General features: G+C 34.6%; 2 protein-coding genes across 4 annotated transcripts in view; one reads left to right on the top strand and one right to left on the bottom strand.

The window, feature by feature from the left end:
- LOC136043932 (protein ILRUN-like) overlaps positions 1-14,644 on the bottom strand; it is a 37,136-nt gene extending 22,492 nt beyond the window's left edge. Inside the window, exons 1-2 of one of the 2 annotated variants that reach the window (XM_065728992.1) lie at positions 14,595-14,644; positions 2,061-2,241 (exon numbers count right to left, since the gene is read on the bottom strand). In XM_065728992.1, the coding sequence (XP_065585064.1) occupies positions 2,061-2,215 (155 nt within the window). In that variant the 5' untranslated portion in view covers positions 2,216-2,241; positions 14,595-14,644. Of the gene's footprint in view, positions 1-2,060; positions 2,242-4,862; positions 5,226-14,594 lie in introns of those variants that run through there. The other variant, XM_065728993.1, reaches the window with a different exon arrangement.
- Positions 14,645-16,417: 1,773 nt separating this feature from the next.
- The window catches only part of LOC136043931 (glycoprotein endo-alpha-1,2-mannosidase-like), a 35,939-nt gene continuing 24,831 nt past the window's right edge, over positions 16,418-27,525 (top strand). Inside the window, exons 1-3 of one of the 2 annotated variants that reach the window (XM_065728990.1) lie at positions 16,418-16,497; positions 21,481-22,175; positions 22,898-23,276. In XM_065728990.1, coding sequence (XP_065585062.1) covers positions 21,536-22,175; positions 22,898-23,276 — 1,019 coding nt within the window. In that variant the 5' untranslated portion in view covers positions 16,418-16,497; positions 21,481-21,535. The remainder of the gene's footprint in view (positions 16,498-21,480; positions 22,176-22,897; positions 23,277-27,525) is intronic. The other variant, XM_065728991.1, reaches the window with a different exon arrangement.

The following is a 27,525-nucleotide window of genomic DNA, read 5'->3' as shown; positions in this document are numbered from 1 at the left end:
CTTATATAGGCTATATCAACATCAGGTATCTTTATATTTACCTTTCTACTTAACTGAGAATAGATTGTAAGTCCTATAGTAGCTGAAGTGCGTTAAAGCTTAGGTTGATTTAGCCTCTCCCCTCTTTCTACTCCAATACTAACTGAAATCTGAATTCCATCCCATGAGCTGTTGCCATGATATTACAGGTATGGTATTTTATAACCTGGACGCACACAGTGTCTTTTAATTTACCTCTGCTCCCACCCCAAGTCTAAGTTTGAGGTCAACTTGACCTCCCACACAGCAGCCATTCCTAAGATATTCCAGTTAATCTGAAAACTTCCAAAGACTGTGGTGATCAGAAAAATAGGACCAAACATGGTCATTAAAACAAATCTGTGAAGTATGGGTAATCTACGTAATTTAGGGCAAATACTACTGGTTTTGGGGGTGATGTTGGCCCATGCAAACTTGCAACACCTTTTGACGTTATAGACCAAAATAGCAATTCTTCGTATATTCTTATGGCTTCGTCATAGTTTTGATCGAATGAGTTTGAGAAAAAAAGGAGCGGGGGAGGAGGCCTAGTTGCCCTCCAATTTTCTGGTTACTTAAAAAGGCAACTAGAACTTTTAATTTTTTTCGAAGGTTTTTACTAGTAAAAGATATACGTAACGTACGAATTAGCTTACGTAACGAATTTCTGTATTTGCATGTTTTTATTACGTATATAAGGGGGCTCACCTCCTCGTCAGTACCTCGCTCTTTACACTAAAGCTTAAATTTTGTCGCAGTTCCTTAAGAATGACCCCTGAATCACAAAGGCTGTAGAATAAATAGCTGAAATTACTAAAAATACTTTAGCTTAAAGAGGGAGGTATTAGGAGGAGGCGAACCCCTCATATGCGTAATAATTTCTGTTTGTTTTAAATTTTAATGCTGCTCCTTACTTTCAGTTGAAAAAACTTTTTTGTGTTTAATTTATCATTGTTTTTTTTTTAATAATGCTAGAAAATCCCTTCAGAAAAAAATGCACTCCCTTCATGGAAATTTTCTTCCCCCATGACCAATTCCTCCATGAAAAGTTCCCCTCGCATATCCCCCTTTTCTCAACCCCTCCCTAACCAAAAAATCCCCCTGAAAACGTCTGTACACTTCCCAATAGCCATTACTATACGTAAGCACTGGTCAAAGTTTGTAACTTGTAGCCCCTCCCACGGGGACTGTGTGGGAGTAAGTCGTCCCCAAAGACATAGTTATAAGGTTTTTCGACTATGTGAATAAAATGGCTATCTCAGAATTTTGATGCGGTGACTTTGGGAAAATAATTAGCGTGGGAGGGGGCTTAGGTCCCCTCCAATTTTTTTTGTCACTTGAAAAGGGCACTAGAACTTTTCATTTCCGTCAGAATGAGCCCTCTCGCAAAATTCTAGGACCACTGGGTCGATACGATCACCCCTGGGGAAAAAAATAAACAAACAAATAAACACATATCTGTGATCTGCCTTCTGGCAAAAATACAAAATTCCACATTTTTGTAGATAGGAGCTTGAAACTTCTACAGTAGGGTTGCAGTGCTCTCACCACTCCTGACATGTCCACTCCAGCTGATCCTAAGGATCCAGCAACAACAATTATTTTCAAACAAAGCAATATGTATCTTCTTTTCTATAGTAAACTTCGGGCATTCCATAGAGTAATTAAGAACAGACAAACATTGCTCTAGAACAGCTGAATTTCAGCTTTTGTTTGATTTGGCACCAAATCATTCTTTATTAAATTTGTACAAACAGTGTTAAGTATGTGCTTGTCCAACGTTCTATCCAAGAATGTGTCATTGTTTTAGTGTCCAGTGTTTATTATTTACAATTGGAATTGCTTGGTGAAAGGACTTTGAAATGTTGGGGTTTTAAAAGATGCAGCTGCTCAGTGCTACATTCAACTACTATCAGAATTTAAGGCTTTTGATATGCTTTCCTTGTGTTGTTGAAGATGTTTTTCCCAATCTTATGGGTCCTACTGACTTTAAATTTCCAACATAGAATAGGATTTGATGGAAAGGGAGTATGGCTACTTACCAGTTATTCATTTCTAAGAAAAAAGCTGCTGTACTTGAAGTAACTTCTTCACCAACAAACTTTTTTAGCTGTGTTATTAAAACATCTTTGTCAGTTGTACACATTGATTGGAACTGTGAAAGCAAACCTGTTTCAAACTCTTCCATCTCGTCCATTGGTAGTCAACAGCAGCTAGACAATGCTAAAAACAAACCAAAATAAACCACAGATTATTCTAAACATGTAATTATAGTACTGCCCTTCATTGGGCAAGTCTGAGGTTGCAGAATAATCAGAGAGAGAGGGAGAAGGAGAGAGAGAGAGAGAGAGAGAGAGAGAGAGAGAGAGAGAGAGAGAGAGAGAGAGAGAGAGAGAGAGAGAGAGAGAGAGAGAGAGAGAGAGAGACCAAGAACCTTGAATGGGGAATCAAATGGTGTCACTCTTTTTTGTGAGCTGAACTGTGTTTTGTTTCAGAGTACTACCTGTAGTTCCTGGCTTCTAGAGGAATACGAGTAAAACTATCTGTATTTTAAGTGGAGGCCATGTATAAAATTGCCAAAGATCTGGAAGATGCAGCCAGATGACATAATAGTAAAATATTGTGCTGACATGTTAATAAATCGAGAGGGAATAGTCAGTCTGGACTTGTCCCAGTTAAAGATAGGAATGAGGGCAGAGAATGAGTCAAACCACAATGGTTACAAGAAAAGACATAGAGAAGAATGAAAACGTTTGTCACTTTGGATGCAAAGGAAGATCTATTTTGTGAGGAAGAATTAGTGATAGTACTAAAAGGATTAAGAGATAATAATGCCCTGAGTACTGACAGTGTGGAAAACTAGTTTTTTAACATGGTGGATATGAAGTTAGATATAAGTTACTAAAGATTATGAATACAAGTTTTGAAAAAGCAGAAGTACCCCTCTATAAAAAAGGTGATAAGAATGAGTGTGGTAACTATAGAGGCAATTACTTTTTAGACTTTGAGATGCTATAAATAAAGTTTTCAGAGAAGAATAGTGTAAATTTTAAGGATAGAGGATTTTTTGCATAAGTTTTCATTCTTAGATTAAGAATTAAAAAATGTCTGTGTCATCACACACCTTTATTCCTCAGTTTTATAGATTATGGGCAAACATTTGATTCAGCTGATAGAAGAGATTTAGCATTTGATTCAGCTGATAGAAGAGCTTTAGCAAAGGTCTTATCCTTGTATGGTATACCAGACAAATACATTAAAGTACTTAGTGTTATGTACAAAAATAACATTACTGCAATTAAGGTAGGAAATGAGGTTAGTAGCTGGTTTTGTCTTAAACCAGGAGTTAAGCAGGATTGTGTTCTATACCCAATTAAATATATCGTTTTGATGGATTTTGTGTTAAGGACAACAACAATGGCAATGGGAGAACACAGAATCGAATAGGGAAGTAAAGCTCTTCTGGATTTAGATTATGTTGATGATTTAAGCATCCTAGATGAAAGTGTTAGCAAAATCAATAAACTTTTAGAGGTTTTGTGAGTTCAGGATGCAAGAATAGGTATAAAAATTAATGCTAAGCAGACTAAATTACTAAGACTAGGAATAAGTGAAGATGAAAAAGTGATATTGGGTAATGAATGAATGAATGAATGAACTTTATTACCCGTAAAGTATAAAAAAACACAAAGTACGGAGTATTATAAATAAATACGATAAACAGTGAAGAAAAACAAAATTCAAACTAATAAAAGACAATATGGACTAATCAACCAGTATCAGTATGGAAAAAAGGCTGCAGAGGGTCATAAACGTGAATAAAGTTGACAGTCTTTTTACATAAATCATCACTGGAAGACCGAATCCGAGAAGGCACATCTACTAAACCAAATCGAGCAATTATTTTTTTGTTTCGGTGCCATCTAGGAAGCCGGAGGAGGAATTTGCAATATCTGAAATGAGCCATACGTAGAGTATGTCGATCTTTCTTACGGAACAGATGAGCCATGCCTGATAAAAACAAAAGAACAGGGGCGCAATAAGCGTTATAAATCATGCACAAACCGTTGCGGTTGTAACGGCTTTGTTTGGGGATATTTTTCCGTAAGCGACGCGTAGGTTTTTCACGGCTTGATTCACTAGGGATGAACAGGTAGCGGAAAGTGTTGGGCCGAAACACAGACCAAGCCAACTAACTAAAGAAGAACATGGTAGAACTGCAGTCCCAGTAACGAATGGAGCGACCGCATAAGGGCTATTAAAACAAATAAACTCGCATTTAGACGCATTAACTGACAGTCCAATCTTAGATAGTTCATTGGTTAATATAGTAAAATTAGAAAGCAATCCACGGCGAGTCCGGGCAACAAGAAGAACGTCATCTGCATATGCAATAGAAGACAAACCAGTATTACCGTAAAAAACAGAACTTCTAAGGGGACGCAGGCACGATGCAAGCACGCATTTAAATATACTAGGAGACAATACGGCACCCTACCGAACTCCCTTATTAATTTTTACCGGGTCAGATATTTGGCCATTCCAGGTAACTTGAATTTTAGACTTTGAATACCAAGAAGACAATAAACTTAGTACGGAAGGATTAACACCTGAAGACGCAAGGGAAAATAGAGCCTGAGAGTGCACAATATTGTCGAAAGCTCCAGAAATATCAACAGTAAGACAGTATAAAGACATTTTAGCTTTTACGGCATCTTTCATGAGTTGGCTTAGAACATGATGTGCATGGGAGCAACCGAAACTTTTCCGAAAACCAAATTGAAAAGGTGTAAAATCACAATTCGACTCAATTTCTGGTAGTAACAAATGTTCAAGCAACTTACTTAAGAAACACGATACTGTAATGGGACGATAATTCACACATGATGTGGGGTCCTTGCCTCGCTTTTGAATAGACGTTACACGGCCACAAAGGAAACTATCAGGAACAAGCGACTGTGCTAAGCAAGACTGGAAAAATATTTGTAGATGGTTAAGTAGAGCAGGACAATCATAAGCAAAAAATCGGTAAGAAAGGCCGTCACCATCAAGGCTATTTGAACGCTTAATTTTTCTTAAAGCCCGGCGAATTTCAGATATTGCTACAGGCTGGACATGAGCCTGCAGGAGACGGTATGGTAAAAGCGGTTTAAGCAACTTATAATAAAAAGACTGAAGAAAACTATTAAATACACTGAACACACGCTTATAATGATCAACAAAATTAACTAGATAGGGTAGAGGTAGATGGGGATATCAAGATAGGGTAGATGGGGAACATTTCTCACTATTAATAACCTTATTCCAGGAGGCCTTATCGGTGGGGCCTGGCCATGCATTCAAGCGTGCCCTCTTCAAACTGGCCTTATATTCAAGTTTACACTTTTGTTTCACAGAGAAAACAGCTCTGGAAGATGGTCGGTCACATGATATCCACATACGTAGCCAAAATTTGGCTTTTTGCTTAGCACGTTTTACTTCAGGATCAACGTTCCAATTAGGCTTTCTTGTACCAATCCTAACTTTATCCACAGGCACTGCAGCTTTGGAAGCTGATTTAAGGCAATGGACGATTTGACAATAATAGAAATTTAGGTCAACTGTACTTGAAGGCGAGGAAACTGACGTTTGCAGCAGGTGATATGGCACTTTTATGGTCGAGAGTAAAGCAGTTAGCGTAGCAAGGTATAGTGGGACATTAGCACGATCCCAATTCAACTTCGTATGCCACTTCGGCTGAGCCGAAAGTATTTTGCCAGATAGCTCACAGGACAAATTACAGCTAAGAATAAGGTGATCGTCGTCAATCTTCTCTTCGTCCACCCTGACAATCGATGATATTAAGCTGGAACTGGAAGAGATCACGTGATCCAGGTTCGATTTTGAACAGCCTCTGTTATGAATATACGTGAATGGGAGGCTCTTAACTGCGACGTGATATATGCTAGGAAGGGATTCTAGCAAGAGGATTGATCTATCGGAGGTACCAAGAATGTCACAGTTAAGGTCACCAGCTAAAATCCAATTTAGGTCTTTCAAACGTAGACTTTCAAGTAGAGACTTTAAACTGGAGCAACATTTAGCGAAAGATGTGAACGATGCTATAGAACGTCGATCGCAAGGTAAGTAAACGTTTATAAAGGCAGTACTGTCACATTGAATCGCTAAGATGTTATCATCACAATGAATCACAGAGGGCTTTGATGGGGAACGAAAAAAAATTGCTAGGCCACCGGAAGGGCGGCCTCTAGTTTTCTTGGCCTCTTGCGAAAAGAAATGGTGGACAGAAGATCGCTTCAGGCTAGAAACGTTTGATTTGGTCAAAAGATGTTCTTGCAAGAACACTATGTCATGGACTAATAATTCATTAATTAACAAGTCTTTGTCTTTTGTGCCGTTAATATTAAGAGAAGCAAAACTTAAAATAGTGGCTTGGTTCATTTTGGAGCAGAGTTCAGAGCGCGTTTTATCACTGGGCAATTCATACTATAGGAAACATGAGCTTCGCCGCAGTTGGCACATTTCGGAGCCTCTAAGCAAGGATTGTCTTTAGTATTGGAATGGCATCCAGAACATTTAGAGCACTTCATCTCATTCAGGGCACATGGGCAGTGAGCTAACGAATGATGGATACTTTGGCATCTAAGACACCGTCAGGGCAATTCTTTGTATTCCGATATTTTAAAAGACTCGTAACCCAAGCGCAGACCTGTAGCGATGGCAGATTTTAGTGCAGCGGAATCAAGGAACTCTAAACGGAATGTATGAGAAGAGCCGATCTGGCTGGCCTCAACAAGACCAGGAATAACGGAGATGAGTATACTGCTAGAAACACTATCGGGAAGTCCCTTAATTACTCCAAGAGGTTTGCAATCAATCACTTTAGCAAGAATATTTGGATAGCTCGCAACAGCAGATGCGGCAAGAGAATTGGCGGAAACTTTATCCTGCATAACAACAACCCATCTTTTCCTTACCGGGTCGGACTTTACCGACACAATACCGTCATGTCCGGCGAAAGAATCAAGCTTTTTCTTGCGAGAAACGGGGTCTCTTAGTTCTGGAGGCGGATATTTAAGAACAACGGCGTACGAGGGTTTGTGATTGGTACTCTTACTATCTGAGACCAAAGAACTATTAATAGACGTTGTTGGACTATTGAGGTGAGCAAGCGATTTTAACTGATCAAGGCACTGGTTGACTTTGGCGGTAAGGATAGAATAAGCTGACGCCGGAATGCTAGGGACTTCAGAGGGGGATTTGATCACGAACTCTGGAATATCAATATTTTCTGCAGAGCAGCAAGAAAGAGTAGCGATAATGTCCAACAATGAACTATTCTTAGCACTGGATCCCGAACGACGAGGTATAGGCTCATCTGGGAAGCAATTGCTATATAAAAGTTTCTTAGCTCCAAGAACATCTTCATACGGGAAAAAATCACTAGCGTATTTCACAATAGACTGATGGTCCAACCCCCCATCGAGATTGTGCTGAGCAAAATTCAAAACTGGGCAATAATAAAGCATACTGGTATTCCAATTGTCCATGATAAGCAAATTTCACTCACGGCTTGGCATCAGTCCAAAAACAATTAAGTGAAAGAGGTATATCCACAGAGAAGTTCTCAATAAGCACAATTATGAAATGATCCACACTGGCTAAATGAATGCAATGAGAATAAATAATAACTTATCTTTGAGTGGGGCTAGTAATCCAGTGATTTGCAAGTAATCTGAATATTTCAATGCACGACTCAGCTGATAGTAGTGCTGAATACTAACTCACAGCCACAATCCATAAATAATCCTTAAGCCGTAACCATATACAAGTTTATAAATTTATCTAACAAGTTTCAATTACAAGTTCAAAAGTATTTCACTCGTTATTTATTCCAAACAGGTACAGAGTTAATCCAGCTTAAATTCAATTAGTTGTTGACTGGTCAAATCACACGTCACAAATTATCAGAGCTAGCGAAATGCGACTGCACTGAATGAATGCTAGATGCGAACTGTGAAGATCAATTGAGTGAACAGCTGATGGTTGCAGTGAAGATGTTAAATGCTGAATGCCGAGGGTTTTTTTTACAGTTGAAAAAAAGCTTGGAAAATAGGAAGATAAGTTTGCAAACAAGATTAGAATATTGGAAGCAAGAGTGGTCAAGTATGGTTCTGAAGCATGAGTGCTCCAAAAAACAGCAGAAGATTTGCTGGATGTTTTGCAGAGAAATTGACTATGAATTTTTTTGGGTACCTGACTGACTGACCATATCTCAAACAGTAGACTGTACAAAAAAGTGTGGCTTAATCCTGTTTTCTAGGGCTATCATGAGAGAAGGGTTGAGATGGCTAAGGCATGTTCTGTGGATGACATATTGCCAGAGATTGCCCTTTTTGGCCAACCACCTAAGGCTAAGCAAAAAGCAGGTTGTCCTCAGTTGGGATGGGAGGGTGTTGTAAGGTAAGATCTAAGGGAAATGGGAACTTCCTAGGAAACTTTAAAGACAGAGGCTTTGAATAGATTGGGATGGAAGAGGAGTGTACATAACTGTGTTGACCTCAGGTGGCTGGATTCTGCAGTGAGTTGTTAGTAGTATTTTAAGACAGAAATTTTTCTTAGATGTTGGGGTAAATTTATCTTGTACCAAAGAAATCAGAAAGCATAAAAAAATCTATTTACTAAGGTAAAAAAAACTTGATCCTATTTAGCAGTCTTTATAGTTATTCACTACAGTATACACTTGTTTCACTTTGTTGCTTCTGAAAAAGTTTATTTTTTGCCAAACAAAGATTTTCAGGGAATTTTATTTCACTATTAGCCAAAGCAGATAAAGTTTTTGTTGAAGCTTAGGCCTATAGTGATATTGTCTGTCAGGTATAACATGCAGAGATTGGTTTTGACATTTCAAGAATAATTATTTTGAAACTGAGGAAGAGAAGTGTACTGCAGGACTAAAAAGTTTGAAGACAAACAAATAAAAGAATTCCTTAATCAAGACCATCATACATTAGAACAACTAAAAAAACAACATTATAAGTAGATGAGACTACAGTTTCAAAATATTAAAAAGACATTAGAAATAATCCAGAAGCAAAGACAATGGGTTCCATAAAAGTTGAAGCCAAGAGACATTAAATTGGCTTTTCTTACACGTGAACAATTGCTTCAATACCTCCTTTAAAGCAGCTACAGTTGCAAAACTAGTGAAAAACTACCTGGAAATGCTTAAATGGGACCCCAACCTACTATTATCACCATACATAATCCCCTCTATTTAGGCTATAATTTATTTTATTTGATGGAGCATGAACTGGCTGAGTAGCACTTCTATTTTTATCAGGCTACTAAAAAATGGATTGATTCTTAGAAATACTCAAAAGATACATTATATTTCTGGTATGGCATCCATATGCTGACAGTCAGATTGGAAAAAGTGGGCTTGACAGAACTGTAACTTCTTTAGTTTTTTACCTTGTGTTTTAAATAATGCATTTTTTATTGTATAGAAACACAGCAAGAACTTATCCAGTAACCTTACATCATTTTGATTCCCACCCAATCTGCCAATGCCTAGACACGGCCCTAGGCTATATGAAAAGAATCTTGCCAATTTTGCTGGTGTGTATTATTTTTTGTAACACTTCCTCATCTGGAAGTGATTCATATTGCCACTTATAAAAAAAAGAAAATAAGCACAAAATTTTCTACAGCCAACAGCATAGCCTATTATATCCTGCCTGGGTATGCAATTAAACAGGGGTCAGGGCCTCCTGGCCTGTGACCCCCCTGAAATCTTGAATTTCTTATTCGGTAATATCTAGGCAGAAGTGGAGATGAAGTGGGTACTTGGGATGCAATTATGAAAGTGGTCTAGCAACTACTAATTTGGAAACATCATTAAATGGGGAATCAAACAATATATTTCCTTTTTCAGCAATCTTTATATATATTTACTAAACTAAATTTAGTGGTTCTGATAGATATTTAAGTTAATATTGTTTTCTATTTTTTTTTACATTACTTAGATTTGCACAGGGCAAATTCCAAATATACTCATTGCTTCCTGTGCAAATTTTGTCTTGAGCGCTTAAAAGAACTCTTAAAATTGCACCTTATCAATAATTATTTCAATTCAATTCAATTTATTTATAACCCATCTACAAAAAGAGGGCGGAACGCCCTTAAGATGGAGTAATAAGAGAAAAAAAAAGGTACAAATAAATACAAATCAACACAGTCAAACAATTAAATAAGTAATGCTGACCATGGGTGAGACACTATCGACATAGAAGAACGAAAATCATGAAGCCTTTTATCAATAATAGATGTAGGAGAAACTAGGCGGAATTTGTTCACTAAGTAACTATTTCTAGTCCAAGGAGGGTAACTGAGAAGGAATTTAGCATAACGAAAATATACTCTACAAACAGATAGTTTCTGAGGTTCACTAAAAAACTGCCAAACCGGACAAAGAGAAAGGAGATGAGGTACAACTAGGCTATTATAAATTTTCGCAAGATTTAATTTATCAATATTTAATATTAGATGCAATTGAAGCATAAGCAATTCTCAGTTTTTTCTTCAAAAGTTCAAGGGATAAATTCACAGTTTCTTTCATATTTTTTCCAATAGGCATTCCAAGGTAAACTAATTTTTGAGAAAGGGGGATATGAACATTAGCTAAAGATAAAAAAATAGGGCCATTTGTCTCTTTAAAATTGAAAGCTACAACAGCAGTTTTATCAACATTGAAAGAAAGCCCAATATTTTTATATTCATTATAAAGCTGATTAAACGCGTTTTCACATCCACTAAAAGTACAGCTTAGATTCAAAACGTCATCTGCAAAAGTTATTAAAGACAAGTTAAATCCATGGTGAATACAACTAAAATTAACAGAATTTTGGGCATTTAAAACAGAGTTATTAAATAAAGAAGGTGAGGTAAGGCCACCTTGACAGACTCCTTTCAAAATTTGTCAGTGGAAAATGGTTGCCACAAATTCTGAAAACTACTTTAAACAATTATAAATACTTATATCAATTACACAAATGTGTTGCTTGAATTACTTCCCTTCCTCAAGAAAGACAAATACATAGCCCACTATAAATATTTAGACCATTTGAATAGTAACAAGACTCTTTAATTTGCCAATTGATAAACATTTGTGGTAAAAACAAGAAGAGAGTTGTTCTGTTGAAAACATAGCCTACTTGACATCTAAGTGTTTAATAAAGCCTTAGCCTTAAATGCCTTAATGAAGAGATAGCTAAGCCTTAATGGGGATAGGCAGCCTTAATGAAGAGATAGCTAAGACATAAAAATACCTTTAGAACAAGGATTTCGGCCTGATTAAAAATATTGGAATCCATTTGCATCAAAAATGGGTAAATATTTTGCTGTTCATTTTATTGACTTTCAAACAAAGTGAACATACCACTGTCAAGTAGGCTAAACATACCACTACTTGACACCTACACCCCTACATATACAAATTCAGCATATATATTTGCACATTATAGGGGGGATGGTAAAATTTATTTTTGATGCACATGAGAGGTAAGTTTAAACTTTACCTCCCCACCCCCTAATGTGCAAATGTATACCCTGAATTGGAATATATAGAGGTGGGGGTAAAATTCCTTTGTGGTAAGTGATTATTACATTTGGAAAGAGCATAAAAAAGGCATCAAGTGCTAAGTTCATTTTATTTGTAAGTCAATAATATGATCAGCAAAATATTTATCAGTTTATAAACTATTACTCTTTTCTTCAAAATGATTTAACAGTTTGTTGAAATAATAGACATTTTGTTGCATTTATATTTGTGCATTAGGGGGGGGGGGGTAAAAAGGGGAGTTAAAGATAATTTCCAATGTAAATAAATGTTATATTTGGGTTCAGGGTGAAATTCCAATTCTAAAGATGTGTATTTCCTAGCTATCAAACAGTTCATGGTAACAAACTGTAGTGAGGAGCAACCCAGCTCAATAGTAAATGAAAGTCTAAAAAACAATTTTTATGCTAATAGATACATCAAAAGAATCAAATTTTATGTTGATTTTAAATATATAAGTTTCATCAAATTTAGTCCAACCCATCAAAAGTTACAAGCCTAATAAAATTTGCCTTATTTTAGAAAATAGGAAAAAAAACCCTGAAAGTCATAGAATCTTAACAAAAACCACACCACTGCACTCAGTATACCAGAGAACCCTACTGTAGAAGTTTGATGCTCTTATCTACAAAAATGTGGAACTGCATATTTTTTGCCAGAAGACTAATCATGGGTGTGTGTTTATTTGTTTTTTTTTTCCCAGGGGTGATCATATCCAGTGGTCCTAGAATGCTGCAAGAGGGCTCAATCTAACAAAAACCTTTTTAAGAGACCAAAAAAATTGGAGGACACCTAGGGGAAACTCATTTTTTCCCCAAAGTCAATGAATCAAGATTTTGAGATAGCCATTTTGTTGAACATAGTCAAAAAACATAACAACTATGTCTCTGGGAATGACTTACTTCCCCATAGTTCCCAGGAGAGGGGCTGCAAGTTAGAAAGTTTTACCACTGTTTAAATGCAGTAATGGTTATTAGAAAGTGTAGAGATGTTTTCAAGGGGATTTTTTGTGGTTGAGGGTTGAGGAGAGGGGGATAAACTGGAGGATGTTTCCATGGAGGAATTTGTCATGGGGGAGAGGAATTCCATTAAGGGGGCACAGGGTTTTCTAGCATTATTTAAAAAAACAATGAAAAAATAAATGTGAAAAAGTATTCACAACTGAAAGTAAGGAGCAGCATTAAAACTTAAAACAAACAGAAATTATTATGCATATAAGGGGTTTGTTTCCTCCTAAATACCTTGCTCTTTATGCTAAAGTATTTTTTAGCAGCCTAATTTCAACTATTTATTCTGTGGCCTTTATGATTCAGGGATCATTCTTAAAGACTTGACTTAAGGCTCCTGCCGCATGGGGTGCGGCGTAGAGAGCTTTGCAACTTGACTTCTCCAGGCGGACTGGTCTGCTGCTAAATGAGGCGCCTCGTCGACAGCAATGTTGGCCATCACCAAGAAGTTGTCAAGGCTGTCTTTCCACCTTGTCCGAGGTCTGCCCCTTGGGTGAGACCAGCCATGGGCTTTTGGGTCGAAGTCATACACTATTTGGGCTGGCGGTGATGTCGGCATTCGTAGGAGGTGTCCGAACCATTTGAGAGACCTCTGCGCTATCTGGACGGAGAATGGCTTAGACCGAACGGAGATTCTTAAAGAACTGGGCCAAAATTTAAGCTTTAGTATAAAGAGTGAGGTATTTACAAGGGGGTAAACCCCTCAAATACATAATAAAAACATACAAATATAGTAGTTTGTTATGTAAGTTAATTTGTAATTTATGTATATTTTTGGTAAATTTATAGCAAACAGTATAACTGGCTTTTGTATAAAGTGAATATACTACTTGATGCCTTTTTTTATGCTCTTTACTAATATAATAATCGCTTCTACTGGAAATTCCAATTTAAGCACTTTTTGAGCTCTTCAAATGACAAATTTTCAATTAGAGTATGACTTACTGCTCATTTTTTATAAAATAATACTATGTTTTCTCAGTGCTATCTTTTTCATTGAAAAATAATGCTATATTTTCTCAGTGTTAAAATCATTTATAATAAGGTTAGTTTGGGTTAAAAAGTGCTTAAATCTGAATTTCTAGTAGAAGTGATTATTATATTTGTAAAGAGCATAAAAAAGGCATCAAGTGGTATATTAACTTTATAGGCTACAAAAACAAGTTATACTGTTTGTTACAAATTTACCATATTTTTTGCTAATAAAACATTTGTGAAAAATTAAAAGGCCTCCTTCTCCACCCCTTTTTTTCTTTGTCCAATCAATTTTCAAGTGTCCAATCAAAACTAACAGAAAGCCATTTAGCCAAAAAAAATAAGCAAATTTTGTTTTAATTATTCATGTGCAGAGCCAAAATCAAATATGCATTAGCCTAATTAAAAAATGTTCAGAAAATTAAATAAAAATCAAGTTTTTTAAACTGAAGGTAATGATCAACATTTAAACTTAAAATGAACAGAAATCACTCCATGTATGAAAGGGGCTGTTCCCTCCTTGATACCATAGGCTACTCTTTACACTGAAGTTTTTGAATGTTTTAAAAGTAGAATTAAGAAAAAGAGTCAAACTTTAGCATACAGAGTGGGGTGTTGAGGAGGGAACAGCCTTTTGGAAATTAGTAGGATATTTAGGCAGGCTAATTGAAACTCTGGGGAATTAATCCACTCTGTATTATCCCCTGGACCAACAAAAAGTCTCGTATAGAATTTTAGCCTATTTTCTTTGGAGATTATAATAATCATACACTGAGCCTAGTTTTCAAGTGTAGTCCTCGCACTATAGCCCACTTGAAATAAAAAAAAATATTCTCTAATATGATTTGTATTTTATGTAAAAAAAATTGTAATAAGTAAAAATTAGGCAGCTTCATTAAAACTCGGACTAGCTCAAAAGGCGTAGACTAAATGAAATGATGGAAGCTTAAAATTATAACAAAACATTTTCTAACGTGATACAATTTTGAAATATGTTAAACGACACACAGTTTTGTTGCCAAGTTCATGTTTCCTGCTTGTCTGCCCGAAAGTCTGTGATTCCTAATATGAAATTAAATAAAAAAAAAAACAAGTTTTTTTTTAACTGAAAGTAAGGAGCGACATTTAAACTTAAAACGAAAGAAGCAGCTTCCTCATCAACGCCCCGCTCTTTACGCTAAAGTTTGACTCTTTCTCTCAATTCTTCTTTTTAAAACAGTAAAAAACTTTAGCGTAAAGAGCGGCGTGTTGATGAGGAAGCAGCCTCTTTCATATACGAAGTCATTTCTGTTCGTTTTAAGTTTTAATGTCGCTCCTTACTTTCAGTTAAAAAAAACTTGTTTTTTTATTTAATTTCTGAACGTTTTTGAATCAATGCATGTTTTGATTTAGGCTCTCCCCAGAAGAATAATAAAAACGAAATTTGCATTTTTTTTGGCTAAATGGCTTTCTCGTAATTTTGATCGAATGATTTTGAGAAGAAAGAGCGGGGGAGGAAGCCTAGTTGCCCTCCGATTTTTTGATTAATTAAAAAGGCAACTAGAACTTTTAATTTTTTACGAATCTTTTTATTAGTAAAAGATTTACGTAACTTATAAATAAGCTTACGTAAAGAACTTTTGTATTCTCATGTTTTTATTACATATATGAGGGGGTTCGCCCCCTCGTCAGTACCTCGCTCTTTACACTAAAGCTTAAATTTTGTCCCAATTCAATAAGAATGACCCCTAAATAACAAAAGCCGTAAAATAGATAGTTGAAATTTCTAAAAATACTTTAGCGTAAAGAGTGAGGCATTAGAAGGAGGTGAACCCATCACATGGGTTATAATTTCTGTTTGTTTTAAGTTTTAATGCTGTTCCTTACTTCCAGCTGAAAAAACTTTTTCATATTTATTTTTTAATTGTTTTTTTAAATAATGCTAGTAAATCCTGCATGGAAATTTTCTTCTCCCATGACAAATTCTCGATGGAATGTTCCCCCAGCATATCCCCCTCTTCTCAACCCCTCCCCCAACCAAAAAATCCTCCTGAAAACGCCTGTACACTTCCCAATAACTATTACTATATGTAAGCACTGGTCAAAGTTTGTAACTTGTTGTCCCTCCCACGGGGACTGTGGGGGAGTAAGTCGTCCCAAAGACATAGTTATAAGATTTTTTGACTACACTGGATAAAATGGCTATCTCAGAATTTGGATCCGTTGATTTTGGGAAAATAATAAGTGTGGGAGGGGGCCTACGTGCCCTCCATTTTTTTGGTCACTTAAAAAGGGCACTAGAGCTTTTCATTTCCGTTAGTATGAGCCATCTTTCAACATGCTAGGACAACTGGGTCGATACGATCACCCCTGGAAAAAAAAAACAAAAAAAAAAAAAAAAAAAAAAAAAACAAATAAACACGCATCTGTGATCTGCCTTCTGGCAAAAAAAAGCAAAATTCCACATTTTTGTAAATAGGAGCTTGAAACTTCTACAGTAGGGTTCCCTGATACGCTGAATCTGTAGGTGTGATTTTTGTTAAGATTCTATGACTTTTAGGGGGTGTTTCCCTCTATTTTCTAAAATAACGCAAATTTTCGCAGGCTCGTAACTTTTGATGGGTAAGACTAAACTTAATGAAACTTATAAATTTAAAATCAGCATTAAAATATGATTCTTTTGATGTAGCAATTGGTATCAAAATTCCATTTTTTAGAGTTTTGGTTACTATTGAGCCGGGTCGCTCCTTACTATAGTTCCCGACTAGTTCGAATGTCGCTGTCTCTCTTTTTTACGACAAAATTTTAAATGCAATAAAACGTGGGAAGTTCCTAAAGAAAACGTTTACTTATTATATATCAGCCTTTTTTCCAGTTTTGTAAATATATATTTCTTAGGTAAATGTATGGTAGGCTAGGTCTATGTTTCAGAAATCATATAGGAAGTAAAGGAATAGAGAAATCAGGCTCATATCATCAGGAAGTAAAGGAATAGACAAATCATGATTTGATAAAGGAAGCCACCTTTCAAAGGTCACTAAAGCACAGAGTGCAGCTAATATTTAGTTTTCCAGTTCTTCATTAGCAAAAATTATTGATACTGCTTGAAAATACTTAGCTTACTTATATCATAATTTGAAACATAATTAAGGATGAAATTATGCTTGAAATACATTATGGATGAATAAGGCTAGGAATTATGGACTAGGCTAATTACATTCTACATTATGGATGAACAATGAAATTATGGATGAAATACATCCCAGGCTAGGATGAAAGTGGATATATCACTTGATGCCCTTTTTAATATTCTTTTTTATAGTTCAGTAGTTGCTTAAGGGAAAAATTATATATTAAGCACTTAAAAGGTTCAAAGCAATCCATAGACTAGTGATCAAAAATTTAAAACACAATTTAGAAAGACTGGCTAGTAAGAAAAATTTTGGGGTAAAATTCTAGAAAATTGACTTCTTGCTATCTCAGAAAGGGTTTAGGTTAGGAAAATGAAACTTTCAGGGATGAATCTATAGGTTAAAGTTTTTCCTGAGAAGGTATTTTGAAGTGCCTACCTCCACTTTTTCTCCCTCTAGAGGGCCCTGACCTTTGATGACCTTTAAAAATATGTGTTATAAAAGTGAAACCTTGCAAAATAGATCTTCTGCTTAATTCAAGTAAAACTAAATTGTTTTCAGCTTCATAATTTTGCTCAATTCCATTTTATAAGGTTTTAAAGATATGCAAATACATTTCCTAAATTTTGAAAAAAAAACATTGATATGGCTGAAAATTCTACTCAAATAACAAGAATTGCATTTTCAGAACTAAAGGCAGAGAAAAAGCAACTAGTAACTGAAAATTAAGGTAAACTGTTGTTTTGTCAAAATTTCAATAGGTATATACCTGTCATGTAGGCAAATTTCAGGGCCCTCTGGAGGGAGAAGGAGTGGAGGTGGGTACTTTAAAATACCTTCCTGGGACATACTTTAGCCTGTAGACTCATGCCTGAAAGTTTCATTTTCCTAACCTAAACTCTTTCTGAGATAGCAAGAAGTTTATTAACTAGAATTTTACCAAAACTATAAAATTATTGATACTACTTTAAAATACTTAGCTTACTTATATCATAATTTGAAACAAAATTTATGATGAAATTATGCTTGAAATACATTATGGACAAATTAAGGCTACATTATGGATGAACAGTGAAATTATGGATGAAATACATCCCAGGCTAGGATGAAAGTGGATATATTACTTGATGCCCCTTTTTTTATTCTTTTTCATAATTCAGTAGTTGCTTAAGGGAAAATTGTATATTGAACCCTTAAAAGGCTCAAAACAATCCATAGGCTAGTGACCAAAAGTTAAAACACACTTCTAGAAAGACTGGCTAGTAAGAAAAATTTTTGTTTTTAGCTAATTCAGGAATGTTAATTATCATTTTGTCTAACTTTAATAGTGGAATTGTTATTTTGAAACCAAATTTACAGGAATTTTTAGAAAGAGTAAGAGATCTTTGAAATGTTTTTGTGTAAATATTGAGCAGCCCACAATTCTGACCAAAAAATAAAGTGAACACATCCACTCAATACCTTTTTAATACTCTCTCCAAACATAGTAATCACTTTTGTTACAAATTCAATAGAACCTAGTTTAACCTAACCTTTCTAACCTTACTGAAATATAAAGTTCATAATCCCCATGTGTATTTTTTATTCTTGATTTGGTTGTTTTGAATATTGACACTGAGAAAGGTATATAAACATATCCAGAATCAAAGTTGTTACTACTCAAAACGTTTGGTAGTGAGGGGGAGGGGAGGGATATTACTGACTGGCTGGTCACTGACTGTTTTGCTTATCAATAATTAACAGAATGTTGGTTTTGAATACAATACATAAAATCAATCACAAATCAGCAAAACCACTGCATTTACCAACCAAGATTAAAATTTTGGTATATGTCATGTCACTAATTTCATGCTCTTTATTTAACCAAATGGAAAATTGTGGCACTGTCTATAAAATCATGGTAGGAGTCAGTAAAACTGCTGCATTTACTAAACAAGTTCAAGCTTACTATGTATGACATGTTAGTATTTTGTGGTCTTTCTTAAACCAAGTAAAAATTGGTAGTGTTAGAAAAATTGCAATGTTTTTCACACCAATTGTACCACCTAATTCTTTTTACAAAGTGCCCAAAAACATTGGGGGCCTTTTCCCCCTCCTATGTGACAGCCCTGTTAAAAATAAGAGAAAAACATGTCATCTTTGAGGGCATCTAAAGGACTTAAAATAGAATTTGCAAGGAAAACAATTATATTTAGAAAGAGCATAAAAAAGGCATTGAATGGTATGCTCAATTCATTTGTAGGTCAGAAATTTAGATTACACAATATTTACCCATTTTTAAAAAGTTTCAGGCTCTTTTAATTCCTGCAAATTTGTTTTAAACTAACATTTGAACAATGTGCCTAATGCCCTCCCTCCCCCTCACAGGGCTATATGTTATGTCCTGTGCTATGTCTAAATGTAAAACTAAAAGAAAATGCTCTAATATTAAAAGGTAAATTTGCAGACAGTTCCATTCCTTGTGTTGACACAAGATGGACACACTACTTAATGCCTTTTTGTGTCCTGTTTCCAAGTGTACTAATTGTTTTATTCACAAATTCAATTTAATGACCTTAAATCTATCCTAAATTAACCCATAATTCCAACAATTCTATTGAAATCACTTCCCAGACAGAAAAGTTTTCACAAGTTGAGTATTCAGCAAATCTGTTTTTACAAAGAATACATAATGCATCTCACAAGGATAAGATATGTCATTTAGGACTATTTGGGACCATCTGGGGAGGCAGGTAGGATGTATTATCAGTGTACTGACTATTATATCTAAAAGGAGCATTTTAGATATAATAAAAGATGCTTTAGATGTTGCTTGTGCTTTCGACTCTTGCATTTTTTCCCAAGTTTTATTTGAAGCATATAACAGAGGGGTAAATTTTTGTATAGTAAAGTGCCTTCTGTATATGTACCATCACCTTATGGCAAAGTTAAAGGGGGATCTTCCCTTTTTGATATTTTGAAAGGATTCCATCAAGGTGGCCTTACCTCACCTTCTTTATTTAATAACTCTGTTTTAAATGCCCAAAATTCTGTTAATTTTAGTTGTTCACTGTGGATTTAACTTGTCTTTAATAATTTTTGCAGATGACGTTTTGAATCCAAGCCATAGTTTTAGTGGATGTGAAAACATGTTTAATCAGCTTTACAATGGGTATAAAAATATTGGGCTTTCTTTCAATGTTGAAAAAACTGCTGTTGTAGCTTTCAATTTTAAAGAGACAAATGGCCCTATTTTTTTTATCTTTAGCTAATGTTCACGTCCCCCTTTCTCAAAAATTAATTTACCTTGGAATGCCTATTGGAAAAAATATGAAAGAAACTGTGAAATTATCCCTTGAAAATTGAAGAAAAAACTGAGAATTGCTTATGCTTCAATTGTTTCTAATATTAAACAAATTGATAAATTAAATCTTGCGAAAATTTATAATATCCTAGTTTTACCTCATCTCCTTTCTCTTTGTCCAGTTTGGCAGTTTTTTAGTGAACCTCAGAAACTATCTGTTTGTAGAATATATTTTTGTTATGCTAAATTCTTTCTCAGTTCCCTCTTTGGACTAGAAATAGTTACTTAATGAACAAATTTCGCCTAGTTTCTCCTACATCTATTATTGATAAAAGGCTTCATGATTTGTGTTCTTCTATGTTGATAGTGTCTCACCCATGGTCAGCATTACTCATTTAATTGTTTGACTGTGTTGATTTGTATTTATTTGTAGCTTATTTTATTTCATTTTTTTTATCTTATTACTCCTTCTTAAGGGCATTCTGCCCTCTTTTTTGTAGATGGGTTATAAATAAATTGATTGATTGATTGATTTAATGTCACTATTCTTGTTGAGTAGTGACAGGTATAAGGTGTCTTTACAGTCCATTTGAAGGGCTTTGAATCAGATTTGCAAGTGAAATGGCTATTATATTTGCAATACAATTGTTAGTACCTACTTTATTTGAGAGGTGGTATTTAGGCTGTTTTTCAAAAAAAATTGTGTAAATAAGTTTTAAAGATTTTCCTAAAAATTAAGACATTTATTCTATAATATGCAATTGTATCATTTGAAATAATACTTTTCCTTCTGTAGTTTTGACAGTTAAAAAAGAAAAAGAAAAATAGAATCTGTAATATTAGAAAAAGTATTTTGGGAAAAGGAATTATTTTTCCTTCTATAATTTAGAAGTCTTTTCATAATTTCTGGCTATTTATTTGAAAAGGGTATTTTGATGTGAAGAGTGTCAAATATATTTTCTGATTCTATAAATATTGCCTTTTGTTAAATTGTAGTACTTCAGGAGGTGAGGGAAAATGCCATGTGATATAGGAGGAGTAATAGGTGAATTTCCATGTATCTATAGAATTACATAAGCTGATAGAAAATTACATACAATTGAAAGAACCTGCTTTTCCTAGGGGCCTGGTTAAAAACACAATTTTTCAAAAAATATCATACATTTTTAAATTGTATCATACATTTAAAAGAAAAATCATACATTTAAATTTTTTTTTTCATTTTTTCATTTAAAAAAAACTTACATTTTTAAATTGTAGAGCTTCTTGAGGTGAGGGAAAATGCCATGTAATATAGGAGGAGTAAAGGTGAATTTCCATGTATCCATGGAACCAAATAAGCCTGGAAAAATTTCATATATTTTAAAGAACCTGCTCTTGCTAAAAACATAATGTTTAAAAAAATATCATACATCTTTTGAATACTACTGTGGAAATAATGCTATTTCAGTATATTTTTTCTTTTAGGTTTCATTATTTGGAAAATTGTTCAACAGATATGATGCAAGTTTAGTCTTGAAAGATGAGTCAAAGATGGTACATGCGGATAGCCATGTGCATTGCACTGATTTTTATAATTTCATTTTTGACTGTTATTCGATTTGAACAAAGAAAAATAAAATCATTCCTGAATCCAGTTAAAGAACTTGCTGAAAAAATGCATTTTCCAGATGAGTCAAAATTTAGTCAGCTAGTTAATCAATTGAAAGAGCATAAAAAAGCTCCTGTTTTACAATTAGTTAATAACATAACTAAGTGGTCTAGTGATCGCCTGCCTAAAATGAATAGAACATATCAATCTATAAAGAATGTGCTGAAGAACCAAATAGGTGAAGCACTTGTTGGGAAGAATAAAATGTCTGGACAGTCTTTGATAAGTAACCAATTATATGGAAGTTTCAATTCAGAGCTGGTCAATTATGATGTTCATATTTTCTATTACCCTTGGTATCTCAGTGAAGGTTATGATGGTAGATGGAAACACTGGAATCATAATAGACTACCATATTGGAAAAAAGGTGAAATTGACAAGTATTCAACAAGCAGCCACACACCTGTGGATGATATAGCTGCTGATTTTTATCCTGAACTTGGACCTTACAGTTCAAATGACCCTTCAGTAATTAAACAGCATATGAAGTGGATCAAGCAGTCAGGAGCTGGTAGGTATATTTTTAAATGTAAATGAAATCTTTTAATAGCCAATTATAAAGTATTCAAGTATATGTTCTATGTATTCAAGTATATCTGAAGTATTCAAGTCATTGGACTGACTGACAGTCCAATGAGCCCCTTCTGAAGCTTATACGATCACCCTTTCTATATAAAGCTTAAATGCCCCCAGGGCATAACTTACACCTCTTGCCCTGAGGGCTTTGGTGGGAGGGTTGTCATTCTTGAAGACCTAATTTAGCTACGTTGAACAAAATGGCTATCTCAAAATTTTGATTGAATTTTTTTGCGGAAATGGAGGGTGTGGGAGGAGGGTTAGTTGCACTTCAATCACTTTCCAATATTAATAAGGGCACTACTCCTTTCAATTTCCAATCAAGTTAGCCGTTTTCGAAGTTTCTTAGACAACTCCTTTGATGTGAAGTGCCCTGGTCCAAACAAATAATACATTGTGCACACATTGCTCTTTATTTAGCTAGCGCTATTGAGCTGCATATGATAGAGTTTCAGTAAAAAAAATACCTATAGGGCTCTAGTAAAAAGTGGCAAATAAGTTTGTCCTTTATAAGCATTGCTGTCCTCACTTGGTCTCCTCTAGCTATGTCTGATGATTTTGCAGACGTAATAGACCTTATTTTTCCTAAATGAAGTTCCATTAAAAAATGCCTATAGATTTCCAGTAAAAAATACCTAATAAGTTTGTCCTTTATAGGCGTTGCTGTCGTCACTTGGTACCCTCCAACTATGTCTGATGATTTTGGAGACCCAATAGATCCTATTTTTCCTAAACTATTGGATGCTGCTAATGAAGAAGATCTAAAAATTGCTTTTCACATTGAACCATACAAAGGGCGAAAAGTCGTCACACTCAGGGAAAACCTTAAATATATCGTTGATAAATACGGTGATCATCCAGCACTGTTCAAAACGGAGCGTCATGGTAAATTAGTCCCTGTATATTATATCTATGACTCGTATCTCATACCATTTAAAGAGTGGTCAAGATTATTAAGTAAGAATGGCGAGTTGTCAATAAGAGGGACAGAGTTGGATGGTTTCTTTCTAGGCTTGCTGATTGAGCTGAAGCATAGGTAAGCTAATTTAAATTGTCTTTTGTCCTAGGGTAAGCAGTTACTTTTAGAACAATCTCTTTAGTATTTTTAAGAAAGTAGTTGAGCTTGCTGAATAAAACTCCCAGGGATTTTTGGTGTTTAGTAATTGTGTTGATTCGTAAAGTCTTATCCTCCTGGCTCTATTATTTTCTTTCAATGTGAAAGAAAATTTGTCCTAAAAAGGATAGTTCAATGTAAGGGATAAGGAGGTTGGGTAAAGGAGATGTAGAGGGTGGAGAAAGGAACTCTATTCCTGTTGGGGTTCGGGACTCCCATACCCTTGGTTCCTTTAAAAAACACCTAAAAATATTTCTGTTGGAGAAGAATAGTTGATTGTGAAATTTTCTAAATAATTTAGTTTTAAATTGGATATTTAATGGTGTGTACTTTTTTTATTGATTTAGTGTTGGTTCTCGATGTCGCTGACAAAGTACGATTTTTTGTTTATGTTGGGTGATGTGGGGATCCGTTGTGTTCGTGTGAGCGTTCGCGTGAGCTGTAGAGATAGAAATGGAAGTACAATATAGAAAATATTAAATAATTTTCGATAAAGTAGATTTTAGAAGTAGAGTATTGAAAATGCTGCAGATTAAAGTATAAACTAGGTAGAAATAGAAACATAATAATGTAGAAAACACTTAATAATCTTAAAAAAAATGTATTTCAGGAGTAGAGCGCTGAAGATGCCATAGATGGAAATAGAAACTCAGTAGAAATAGAAATATAATAATACAGGAAATTCTGAAGAATTCTTTTTTTGAAAAATATTTTAGAAGCAGAGTACTAAAAATTTTGTGAGTAGAAATTTAGTATAAATGAGATAGAAAATATTAAGTAATCTTCGAAAAATGTATTTCAGGAGTAGATCTCTGAACTTTCCATAGATGGAAATAGAATTCGGTAGAAACAAAAATACAATAAAATGAACAATATTAAGTAATTTTTAACAAATGCCAGATAGAAATAGAAACTCGGTAGAAGTAGACGTATATAAGTATAGAAAATGCTAAATAATTTTCAAAAATATATTTCAGGGATGGAGCAATCAAATACTATAAATAGAAATAGAACTAGGTAGAAACAAAAATGTTATAAAATATTAAATAATTTTCGAAAAGTATAATTTAGGAATAGAGCACTGAAAATGCCGTAGATAGAAATAGAAACTCGGTAGAAGTAGATATATAATATTATAGTACAGAAAAATGCTAAATAATTGTCATAAAGTATATTTCAGGAGTAGAGTAATAAAATGTTGTAGAAAGAAATAAAACTCGATAGAAACAAAAACACATTATTGAAAGGTATATTTCGCGAATAGAACGCTGAAAATGCTATAAATAGAAACATGGCCCTTTTTCACGAAGACGAGATCTGAACGAAGATCATTTGTCCGCAAGAACTTGCGCTTTCGCGTTTGATTGTTGAATGAAAGTATGATTTTAATATCGTAACCCAACCTGTATAGAAGCTTGCATACAACTGATAACGTTTCAAGAGATAAGTTGGGTATCTTCTGGGAATTTTCGAGATATGAAAATGGAAGTTTGTCCACCATAAAAATGGTATATAGAGGTTGGTAAAAATGGTATATAAGGTTCTCTATATAAATTGAGAGGCTAGTTGAGGTGTATTTGTGGTTTTTTGTGTGCGCTCAGCGGAGTGAAAAAAATATGCCTTTTTTGAACGGCTGTTTTAGCGAGGATCGATTTCAATAAGCTATATCAAACGCAGGATACGCGATCTTTCGGAATTGAATTTCTGAGTCCATTTAAGACCTATTTTGACCATCCCTATTTTTACTGGTTACTGTAGTAAAAATGTGTTTTAAACAATATAGGGAAAAGAATTAAAAAGGTTGGTAGTTTATATAATAATTGGCCTTTATTTGAAACCAGAGAATTAAGACAGTATTTCAAATTTAAAAAAGTATAAAAACGTAAAACAATACTGCTGTCCATAAGATGACAATTCGAAGGATTTTGTAGGTTTTGAATTTATTTTTTAGATCTTTTTTTAAGGAAAATCGGTACTTGTGTATTCTTCAGAACACACTCAATAAGTGAAGTTCGGTTCTTTCGTGAAACAAACTACGATGCAGGTACATTTTGATGAAATATTTGATACTTGTTCATTGTTCAATTGATCCAATTCAATTCAGAACACACTCAAGAATTTTGCTGAGAAAATTCTGTTTCATAGCAACAAAGACAAAACTCAATTTAGTTTGCTACGCATAGTGATAGAAGATAGTGTCTGAATATGGATTTTGAAATGAAGATTTGGGATTTGCCAAGGACTGAAAAAGAGGTAATTACATTTTTCCATGATAAGGGGTTGTTGCCCACAACAAAACAGTGCGTCAATGGACACAAAATGACTTTATACTCTTACGAGAAGGAACATTTTTGGAAGTGTAACAAGGGGCCATGTTAGAAAAAAGTCAATTTGTTAGGTTGGGTTAGGTGTGTTTTGAATAATACACAAGTACCGTAAAATCAACCAACAATTTTCCACTTCAGCATTGTCATGTCAGCATATCTTTCCAAGAATTATTGTTAGATCATGAAAAAACAACTGTCGTAGAATTGTTGCCAAGAACTTTCTGTAAGAGGCTGGTGCTTCTTAATAAATCCATTTTTTACTTCCTTCAATTTTGAGTGAATTCTAACTCAAATATCCAGCTTTAGGAATCGCGCTTGGAGATCGTTTTTGGCCATCTAAGATTGAACCGCATTCGTGGCAATTACGAATTTTGAATTAAATTCACCGTACAACGGCAGTTTTGGGACAAAATTATATTTAGATCCATCTCCCGCAAACGATTCAGTTTCTATTAACCTGTTTGGTTTATTTCCCAAATATTTTGGTGTTTAGAACGTTTTGGACTTTTAGAAGCTTTTTTTCACAAATTCATTGTCCTCTTTTTTGCTCTTAGAAGTAGTTCAAAGACTACTAAATATCCTATTATAAGTCGACCTTAATAATTAATTAAAACTTTGAAACACGTATTTCGATTTTTCCTCTGTATATAAGACATTTTAAATTTACAATGTAACTCAGTTTTACATTTTATATTATAATTATGCAATTTTTATTTTACGATTTTAAATTTTACATTTACTTCCTTAGACAGCGGTCAAATATGTGAAGATCGCATTTCAGTTTTTCCAGTAAAAATTAACAAAAAATTTTTATATTCATCTTTGTTTTTATTTTAAACTTCACATTTTATTTTCAAATTTTATAATTGTAAAATGTTTAGTTTTATTTTACAATTTCGAGTTTTACATTTACCTTCTTAATAAGCAGCCAAAAATGTGAAGCTTGTATTTCGGTTTTTCCAGCCTCGTGTAAAAATTTATTTGTTGTTTCATGCTACCATCTATATTGAGTTGATATATAAATAATAAATCACCTTTTCCAGGTGAACTGAGGCCGTTTCTACGAGCGTCAATTTACGAAAATGTGGGGGGGAGGGGCCGGGGCAAAATCCATTGGAAATACCAAAAAAGGTCTAGGCAAGAATGATAACTTTGGAGCCAAGATTTTCATTCAAAAAAAGGTAACCTAGAAATATTGAAATATTGCCAAGTTCAAAAATCTTGTACCCGAGATTGCACTAACTACAGTTGAGATTGCAGAAATTGACCCTCTGAATTCCAAGAAATGTCAGCGAGAATGCACAAAATATAGCTGAGGTCGCATATTTTTGTAATTCTCAGCATAATTGTTGTGTGTGTGTATGCTTTTTATTGCTTGGTATTTAGGCTCCTTTTTTGTAGTCTCGGCTCTACTTTGACCCAAATAGCGTTTACTACAGAAAGTTTGTTTTGATTTATTGATGCTAACGCATACGTAATATAATTTATCATAGTTCATGGACTGGCGCTGAATTATTAAAGTTAAACGCTACGTACGATCCGTATCTACCCTTTTCGTTTAATATTATGTATTTCCGTCTCCAAATCTCACCCCTTTGGTAAACGGTTTGTAGGATCTCTCTCTAATAGCGTCCATTGTAGCGTCCATTTGTAGGATCGCCATTGGTACAACAGCGTCCAAAGTGAGGCCCTTGGGCCCATGCTCCTTTAAACCCCCCTCCCATTGTACAAGTAAGCATGATGCTCATCTTTTTAGTAATGGTCATTCGGGGAATGGACTCTGTCTAATACATTTCGTCTTGGACTCCGTTTGATTTGATCAACAATGCTTCCGATCCCTTTTG

Source organism: Artemia franciscana, chromosome 2 (genome assembly GCF_032884065.1).
Source record: "Artemia franciscana chromosome 2, ASM3288406v1, whole genome shotgun sequence".
Taxonomy (NCBI): domain Eukaryota; kingdom Metazoa; phylum Arthropoda; class Branchiopoda; order Anostraca; family Artemiidae; genus Artemia; species Artemia franciscana.
The sequence above is the reverse complement of the archived record's forward strand: the minus strand, read 5'-3'. Positions and strand labels throughout refer to the sequence as shown.